The sequence below is a fragment of the Electrophorus electricus genome, chromosome 17 (assembly GCF_013358815.1).
Source record: "Electrophorus electricus isolate fEleEle1 chromosome 17, fEleEle1.pri, whole genome shotgun sequence".
Taxonomy (NCBI): domain Eukaryota; kingdom Metazoa; phylum Chordata; class Actinopteri; order Gymnotiformes; family Gymnotidae; genus Electrophorus; species Electrophorus electricus.
The window spans coordinates 5,135,326-5,145,325 of record NC_049551.1 but is presented as its reverse complement, the minus strand read 5'-3'; the positions used below and the strand labels follow the sequence as shown (position 1 = coordinate 5,145,325).

The window sequence follows — 10,000 nt, the reverse complement described above, 5'->3', positions numbered from 1 at the left end:
AAAAACTTCCACCTACAACCTTAAACACTGCCACCTATAATCTAAAACACTGCTCCCTATAGTCTCAAACCCTGCTACCAACAACCTCTAACACTGTTACCATCATCCTCAAACACCGCCTACATCCTAAAACACTGCCACCTACAGTCTAAAACACTGCCACCTCCTCCGCCAGTTGTGCTTTCTATTACATCTACTTGTAAATCTTGAATTGATGCACTGAGTTGCCTTAAACCTTATCACCCTAACAATGCGCCCCATTGTACAGCTCTCCGCAGTGCTGCTCCAATCTACAGATCACTTTCCACCACCAATGCAGCATAAGGCAGATTCCACCCCTTTGACAGCAGTTGCTCTATTTGCTATGAACCTCTCCGTTTTTCTTCCGATTGCTCCTGAGTGGACCGGGGGCGCCTCCAGTTCACATCTCGGGCAGATGCAGCCTCTGTTCTGCACTAATAAAGGATCATCTGCATTCTCTTCGCCCACGGAACTCTGTGGCTAAAGGGCTCATAAAATAGTAATCTGTGACAATTACCCTGAAAATCCGAGGTGCTCAAAAGCGCTCCTTTCCAATTAGCCTGACCACAGCCGCCCAGACGATAACCTATGGAACGAGCCGCATTGCATGCTGAATGAGCTGCACTCTTTCCTGTGTGGAGGGAGCTCTGCTGTCTGTGGGCATGGCAGGACTCCTAAGGGGCCTGGAGGAATAGGACCACAAAATCCCAGTCCTGTGCTCAGCTTGGTTTTTTGTCCACATAACATAGTACTGTATGCTCATGTGGCCATGTTCCCAAAGTCCACAGAAGAGAGGATATCCCCTAGCCTATATAAGTCCAAGATCAAAAGAGTAAGGTTTACTGATTGTCCTCCTATTTAACTGGCCTCATTTGTCAGTTCACGATTTTCATGAAGTGGTCTACCACCTGCCTGATGAATTCAGAGACAGCTGTTTTTTCCATCATTCAATCCACCTCTCAAACCTTTTTTTTTTTTCTAATTTTCCTTCAACACTTTTATTTTCCAGGTTTTTTGTTGCTGCTGTTGTTTTGAGTCAGGCATTTCTGAGCCAACAGTCCAATATTAACATCTCTTCTAATGATGAGCAGCACAACACAGTGAAAAGGAGAGTGCTCACAACCCTCCGATCAGCTTAGATTTGAACCGAGCTGTATGATTCAAAATGTACTTTGATGAGTCATGAGTTTGATATCAGCCATTGGCTATCGATGGCTGTTACTCCACGATAACAGTTTCTGCAGGTGTTAATGTACCTTATAGGTAGGTAGCTTTGAGTAGAAGCATTAGGCTTTCAATGGTGTGCCACTTGGCAGTTTTTTTTTACTATTCTATTTATTAAATGATACAGGACAAGGCTCACTACCTTGGTCACCCTCTCCTCACGATGCTTTCTTTTGAGTCATAAAATGCACAGTGTGACCTAGTGTAAAGAATAAATATGATTCGATTGGATCTACAGTCCAGCAGTCATCCATCCACTGTTGAGGGCTCTGATTGTTGGTTAAGTGTGTCTTTTGATCTACTCTGTGTCTGTGTCTGCATGGCATGCTCAGATGCAGCCTTAAGTCTGTACTCTGCTCTAATAGCATAGTTCTCCCTCGCCATCTAATCAGAAGAATCTGTCTCCGCAGAGAGCATTTAGGCCCAGCACACCACATCACTCAGTCAGACATGCTTTATTCTGCTGTTGATGAAAGAACATCTCATTTACTCTCTCACCATACACCCCTTAGCCATACCTGATCTCATGCAGACACACAGCTGACACAAATATGGCACCTGATTATCAATACGACACACAAATGGAATATAATATAATGTTATAGAACCACACTTCCCTCCCGCCATCTCCTGCCCTCTCTGTCTCTTTACTTAGCCTCAATATGAAGAGGATTATAATATAAACACACACTAGTTCACATATAAACACACACTAATTCTCAAGTAAACGCACACTAGTTCACATATAAAACACACTAATTCTCAAGTAAACACACACTAGTTCTTTATTCTTTCTGAGGATCATGTAGATTAGCATCTTGTTTTGGGTCACATGTCCTACAAAGTGTTTTGCTCCTACCTGTGGCCTCCACCATGCCTTCTAGGATCACCACTATCTCCAGCTCCTCCTTGGCCAGGTTGGCTTTGGAGATCTCCCAAAAGGGACTGTGCTGGTTGATCTCATGGCAGATGATGAGCGGCGACACCAGGAAGAGGCGGTCATCGCCGGTGTCATAGCCCACGTTCATGTCCGTCTGGTTGAGGGGGATGAACTCCCCCTCCTTGGTCTGTTTGGACTTGATCAGCTTGGCTCGGATAGAGGCCTCCACGATGTGCGAGTTCCTCAGGTCCCCCACACGGAACATGAGGCACAGGCGCCCGTCCCGCATGGAGATGACGGCATTGGTGGAGAAGACAAGCGTTTCCGCCCGCTTCTTGGGCTGCGAGATCTTCACGAACATGCAGCCCACCATGAAGGCATTCACTATAGAGCCCAACACCGACTGCACCAGGAGCAGCACAATACCCTCTGGACACTTGTCCGTGATCACGCGATAGCCATAGCCAATGGTCGTCTCTGTCTCAATAGAGAACAAGAATGCTGAGACGAAGCCCTCCAGGTTGTTGACGCACGGCGTCCACGCATCATCCCCTATGTGGTCCAGGTCGCCACGTGTGTAGGCGATCAACCACCACATGAGACCAAAAAAGAGCCACGTTACCGTGTACACCAGCACGAAGATGAAAAGGTTGAACCTCCACTTCAGGTCCACCAGTGTGGTGAAGATGTCCGTCAGGTACCGGTAGGTCTCCCGCACATTGCCATGATGCACGTTACACTTGCCATCCTTGCGGACGTAGCGCTGGATCTTCCGCTTGGCCCGCTCGGGGTCCTGCAGCTGCTTGGGAACGTCGTCCCGCACCTGCTTGGGCAGCCGTGGTGGCCTGACCGTGACAGGGCTCTCCACATCCTGCTCCATTTGGCCTTCTGGAAGGATCTGAGCCTGCAAGCGAGACACATATGATGAGATAAGTCCCCATTATACAGCAGTTTGAATCATCTGCTTATCTCCTCACTCTCACAAAGCATCTAATGATAGGGGTGGTGCCTCTGAATCAGTCTGCCTTTTTAATTTACAGTGACAAACGCCAGTATAATCTGGTGGGAATCTGATCCTGTATCAGTCGCCCTGCTATGACATTCTGAATACAAACGTTTTTTTGTTTTGTTTTCAGTCATATACTTTTGTATACATTGATCTAAGAATTTTATGGTTACAAATTCCATTCCTTCCCTGTGAGCAACTTAGTTTTTAATTGGATTTAGGTGCTGTATGTCTCCAGACACCATAGATGAACCATGGTGCGTTTGCTCTGCTGGAAAAAAGAGCTGTGGACACCAGACCGGCAGGTGTGGAGATTGGCCCTCAGTGTCTTGCACTGTAGTTGCTCTGCTGTGCATTTTGACCCAGGGATCTATTAGAAGCCACAAAGAGTCAGAGTGCACCTAACAACAGTGTGAGCTACTGTCGCACCGAGTGCTTCACTAAACAGCAGCGTAATGATCCCGTGGACTTCCGCTGTTTGAGAGGTACATAAGGAAAAGTAGCAAGCAAAGGAAATCTTTGTCTTATAATGAAGAAGAACCAGTGTTGCCTGCAAAAAAAAGACTTCAGAGGGCAATTATGGAATTTCCGTGTCTGATGCTTGTGTATGAGCCCATTCTATCGTTCTGTGCTAGCTCATCACTCCAATTAACAATTCATCTGTAACATTTTTCCTTCTTTTTTTGGTCAAATTGGTGTGTCATTGAAGGACATTCTAATGCAATTCACAATGATAAATACAATCACATATGAAAACAGAACAAATTCCACAACATTTAATAAAATTTTTCCTCACGGTCTAGTGCGATTTGATCATCACCATATCCATGTTTTGACAGCCATACTCTAATTATGCCAGTGTAACAATACAGTGAATTTGTACAAGATTGTCTAGTAATTTTGTTTATTAGAGTACAAGTACAATAACGTATAAAATGTGTTGGGGCAACATGTACCGGAACATTCTGAAGCAGAGACCTCTTCTAAAATAAGCAATTAAAAGACTGTAAGAGACAGCTTTCCGTGATGTCTTGTTATTTGGCAAATTAAAAGTCTTCAAATTAGTCTTCCTCTTATTTAGAGCTAATATCTTTTTCATGACTGTAACTAAACTATACATGGCTTAATTAGACTAGACCATGTATGCCCTACTCTAAGCCTGTCTGAGCACGAATACCCAGAAAGGGGGCGGAGGTAAACAGAGCATTCGTCACTAATGTGAACCTACTTAAACTCCCTGCACCCCCCCCCCGCCCAACATCCCTCACATCTCCCTACACAGCTGTCGGCCACGAAGCAAAGAGCATTCTCTTTTTTCTCTCCCGCGTTCTGCTCCGCGACCTTATTTGGCAACATAACCATCTAAAAGCACTTGGAGCACTGTCGCCAGGAAGTCCGCCCGCAGGAGCAGGTGAGAAGCCTCTCCACACGACCGGCAGCCCTGATAGGCGGCAGCCAGGAGAGAGAGAGCTCCTTCTCAGATCTGAGAAGCAGCGTGGCGATGTTCCCGACACCTCAGAGCGCACGCAGACAGACGAGGGCTCAGGGCTCTGCCAGAGCTGTGCTGCAGCGGCGTGAAGCGCTCCAGCTTTTCAAGTGCGCAAACTGCCTTTTCCCCAGAAAACTCGTGGCATTTGCCGTCCAGGGCTGAATTTTATTCCTCGCTCTGATGTTTCGCTTTCACAGAGTGTTGGAACAGACTGCCGATCTTGCAAATTCCCTTGCACCAAATCAGCGAGACTACAGGAGATTACGCAGGACACATGCATGATATCGTCTGTATCAGCATATTATTTTCAAATCTTCAGCTGTGAACAAGGACAGAGAAGAGGAGGTAGAAAGAAAGAACGAATGAACGAACGAACACTTGTATGACTAAGCCCTGAGTCACTATATGCCAGCAGCTACATAGATAATATACAGGTACTACAATTAGCAAAGCATTAGTGTGCTTTACACACACACACACACACACACTTTGGTATTAAATTTTATATAGTGCCCATCAAAATTCCAAACAGTAGTTTTTACTACATTGTTAAACAGTTTGCTTATCCCTTACTCGGAGTAACTACATCAAGCCCCAGAGCCACTGATATAAAGAAGCAACTTTGGAGTCGGTAAAAACAAAAGGAAATTGTTTGAGCCTAATGCAGCTAGCAGACGAAGGCCCAATCTCATTTCACCCCCTGGCCCTACCCCTGTTTTGCTTGTTCACGCCTAGATGTAGGGTGTCCTGTAGATTTATACATTCTGATAATATATTATTGTATATTATATGTTGTATTAAAATTAGCATGATTGTATTATCTTAGTTCAATTTCGTTTCAGTGTATTATGGTATTTTTTCTTCATAACCAGCATAAAAACTTTCAGGTAGTATGACAATGTGTTCGTAGCTATCTAGCTAGCTAACTTTACATTGTTATTGTTGATTTGTGCATGACAATCCTGTATTTTGTCATAGGCATTGCTCCCTTTGTGTGTGTGTATTGCCCAAAACTGAAATAAAGTCCAGCAGCAAGGTTGCTGATCTTGTCTCTAATAGTGCAGACTGCAAGGCTTGTCTACAGAGCACCGCTAGCAGCCTGGTAATGAAGTAGTGTTCGTTTTTTATTTGCTGACTGATCGACTGATTGATGTGTGAAATTGTGAATGATAACTCCAGACAACCAAAATAGGATACCCACACGAAAAAGATTGTATTGGAATATGTCCGTCAAAAATTTATTTGAGTCTGATTACGTAAAATTCATCGAATGCTACTGATAACGTATCAGATTTTTGAAGGGCTGTCCCATTTCCTATGGGCAGATTTCAACCACTCAAGGGAACAAGGGGTAGGGATACAAATAAAAAATGGGATTGGACATTAAACTACACATACATGTTTTGGTTACTTTGTATGTATTACTTCTGATACATAACTTAGCTCCCATGGGCAACATGGTCCCCAGATTTTAGAGTTTGACTCAGACCACGTAGGGTTTTCCACATTTTTCACTACCACACAGCATCAATCCAGTGCTTAGCTCAGAGCAAGGCTCCTGGGGCAAGTTTCATTTAAACTATGATCAGATCCTTTTTACTTGTGCTTTCTCATTCATTGCAATCCAATAGGCAAAAAGTGTCCGGTGCATATACTGTGAGAAAGTTAAGATATGTGTCCCCATATTCTTGCTGCACGTTATTCACCATGCACGATCATTTCATTATTGTTCTTTCCATTCTAAGACTCCAGTAAATGGAGCAGGTGATGGCTCTTCAGAGATGATCACTGTTCCAGCGCTGTGTTTCTGATGAGCTGGGATGGAGCGAGGCTGGGGTGAGCGTGACCTTTAAATGCGTCAGTTAGCATGACACATTAAAGTGAGGAGATGGAAGGGGGTCTGTTCTCCAGTCCATGGCTCTTCAAAAACACTTTGTCTTGTTATCTCAACACTTATATGCTTCCATGGACTTTAAAATATCTGGTATAAGCGTGGCATCGTTCTGGCATTTCTGACGATTTCCAGCATGCATCATTTAAAGTTGTTTTATTTATGCAGTATATTGACAGCAAGCACACGTGGATCTGGGCAGGAAAGGAAAGAAAAACATCTGGTATTATATGACTTAAAACAAATTCCCTTAACAAAAACCCCTCCTCTTAAAAAGGTGCTGTTGAGCTGTGTCGACTGAGGTGCGGAAACCTCGGTTTTGACCATGATGGATGTATTTATAGATCTGGCAAAATCGAACCACCTGAAATACCGTCATGGCTCCTGAAGCATGCAACAGCCACAAGCAAAATCAATTGAATAGTAGGTATGATAGAGCTGTGGGTTGAGATGTACACTATTGCCTTAAACCTGCAGTCAAGAATCATTGCAGCATAGGACTTCTAACAACATCAAGGGCCCATGCCCGGCTAAACTGGATAATATGGACATTTTCCATACACTCTCGTAGTAACCATTTTGGCTAATCCTCAGGAAGTGAAGTTACAGCAGCATCTGACTGGGACTCTTGACTGTGGTGTTGAAGGTCAAGTGCTGTAGGTCTTTTTGCTCTGTGTGCATGGCACTGCTGCACTATGACACCACTTCAAGTGCCTGCTTTTTTGTAAATTGAATTTTCTACAGCTTGATTTCTACATTTGCTTCATATATTTTGTAACCTATGGCACAGTGTAAATTAAGGCTCAAATAAACACAGCAGTAGATATTTCAGGCTAGCATTTGGAACAGGTTTGAAAGAGTCAGTAGAACAGGCACACGCTGACATGGATGTGTACACACTCATAAGCACACACTAATTCATAGTGTTTCGTCCCAGCAAGGGTCACACCATTATCAGAGTCTGCAGGTGTATTAGCACTGCATTTAAAAGAGTTATTTGCTTACAGCAGATCATACATACACAAATGCACGCACACACACACACACACACACACACACACACACACACACACACATACACATACACACAGCTTCTAAAAACAATGTTCCATGTAAAGGTCATGCCATTTCACATAGTAATCAGATTGTATTAGAGCACCACTGTTTCCTGCTGAGAGACCTTATGATCTCTTTTTTGCCATCCATCTCAGCGCCACAGGCCCACACACTGATCACAGCATATTAACACACACACACACACACACACACACAATCATGCACACACTTTATCATCCACTGTTTACTGAGCACTCACAACAGTAATCTCTAGTTCAGGCAGAAAGTCTGCAGCCCTGTCTGCGAGCGACATCCTTCTCCTCATGAGAAGAGGAGTGGTGAGGTCCCCAAACATGAACCAGTGCCTTCTACAGCTCCGAATCACCCCAACGGCACAACATTTAAATATAATGAGAAATCTAGTGTGCGGCTTGGACCAGCTCCGAGGGCTAATGTGACATCTGTGACATGACACCAGACTGAGCCCCTGGCTCCTTCCACACACTGACCAAGCCCCTGGCTCCTTCCACACACTGACCAAACCCCTGGCTCCTTCCACACACTGACCAAGCCCCTGGCTCCTTCCACACTGTCCAAGCTCCTGGCTCCTTCCACACTGTCCAAGCTCCTGGCTCCTTCCACACACTGTCCAAGCTCCTGGCTCCTTCCACACTGTCCAAGCTCCTGGCTCCTTCCACACTGTCCAAGCTCCTGGCTCCTTCCACACACTGACCAAACCCCTGGCTCCTTCCACACACTGACCAAGCCCCTGGCTCCTTCCACACTGTCCAAGCTCCTGGCTCCTTCCACACACTGACCAAACCCCTGGCTCCTTCCACTCACTGACCAAGCCCTTGGCTCCTTTCATGCTACAGAATTCCTGCTCCGGCTCTTACAGATACGTGCAATCTAACAGAGGATGTCTGAGGACATGACAGCAGCAGGAATGTTTGTTCCATATTGCACATATTCATTGTACTGTTACAGTGACTGAGCGAATATCAAATCACTAGCTAAGTCAAGAACTGACAGCAACAGTCACATATTTAATAACCCAATAAGGGCATGAACAAGCTACCTAATGGAAGGCTCAAACGATAGCTGGATGCGCTCCCTTTGACTGGGATGAAGAGAAATGCAATTTCTTGAAACAGACAGCGTCTGTGAGGAAGAAAGCAATTTGACAATTGTCTTGTCTGCAGTTAAGTGGATTTCTATATTGTAGCTGCGTGCTCTTTCTCAGCTAAAATACATGCTGTAATCCAGCAGCCATCCTGTACAGATTTATGGCAATACGCCCAAACGGCTGCAATCCGGAGACGGTGTCCCCTCTCCCCAGTCTAATCCCATTTCTGAGAATGAGGTTAAACTGAATAGAACAAAAGAAGTCAGTTAATCAGTCTTGACTTTAACTTTCGAAGGACAGATGAGCTGCCGTGGAGATATGCCCTCTGTCCACTGCTCTCTCTCTCTCTCTCTCTCTCTCTCTCTCTCTCTCTCTCTCTCCCAGGGGTAATTGGTTAGTTTATTGATCAGATGATCGGTATTGCTTGTAGTTGTGCATGTGACAGTGTGCAGCCTACGGCTCAGGTAAACACTGATGTGTGTGTGTGTGTGTGTGTGTGTGTGCACATGCATGGACAGGCTTTAACAAGCCCTATATGGCATGGATGGAAGAGAACTCCCCCCTCATTGCACATGGTGAAGGGCAGAAGGGTCTCAGGTTGCATGCTAAGCGTCTGGAAGGTCTCATTCGTTTGCGTACTGATCAGACCTGACAGTACGTTTACCGGCAAAGGAAAGGAGCTTTCAAAGGAATGTTATCTGTCTGGTCAGATGTCACATCGCGTCACGTGGTTCGCCATGAGCACAAACACAGCGGCCCGGCCTGTCCAATCACTGTCTCTTCGAATGCAGCAAGAGTGGAAATCACTGCTAAAGATCAGATATCACACACTCTCAATACAACTAATCTATCCAGTGCCTGAATGTAATGAGTAGTTAATTGAAACCTCTTTGTGTAAAAGTGTCACACTGCCAGTCATTTGCTAAATACTGAAGGCTATAAAGGCGTTTAGCCATAAGTTGCTGAGATATAACCTGAGTGGGCACATTTGAGTAATGCTGTTTTTCTGGCATTTGCTCTCTCCTGTTCATGAGCTCAAAGGGGAAAAAGCATCCAAAATCTATTACTTGTGTTTTCAAACACTGCTGTCCTCCACTCCCCTGTATTAAAGATGTGAAGATTTTTCATGGTTCTCACAGCTGACCTCAGAGTAGCTAAACAAATAACGGATGCCTTGGAGATTTTTCTTGCATAAAACATCTGTTTTTATTGGTGTTCCTTGGCATTTGGTAATGTTTCATTATGTTGCCATCAGCTCCTAGTGCTTCGTGCTCAGATTACAAGCACACGGGGCCTAGAAGTCCAAA

General features: G+C 44.8%; 1 protein-coding gene across 1 annotated transcript in view; it reads right to left on the bottom strand.

Moving 5' to 3' along the window:
• kcnj6 (potassium inwardly rectifying channel subfamily J member 6) overlaps positions 1–10,000 on the bottom strand; it is a 29,833-nt gene that overhangs the window by 9,096 nt on the left and 10,737 nt on the right. The window contains exon 2 of the mRNA XM_027017009.2: positions 2,105–3,029. Coding sequence (XP_026872810.1) covers positions 2,105–3,005 — 901 coding nt within the window. The 5' untranslated portion in view covers positions 3,006–3,029. The remainder of the gene's footprint in view (positions 1–2,104; positions 3,030–10,000) is intronic.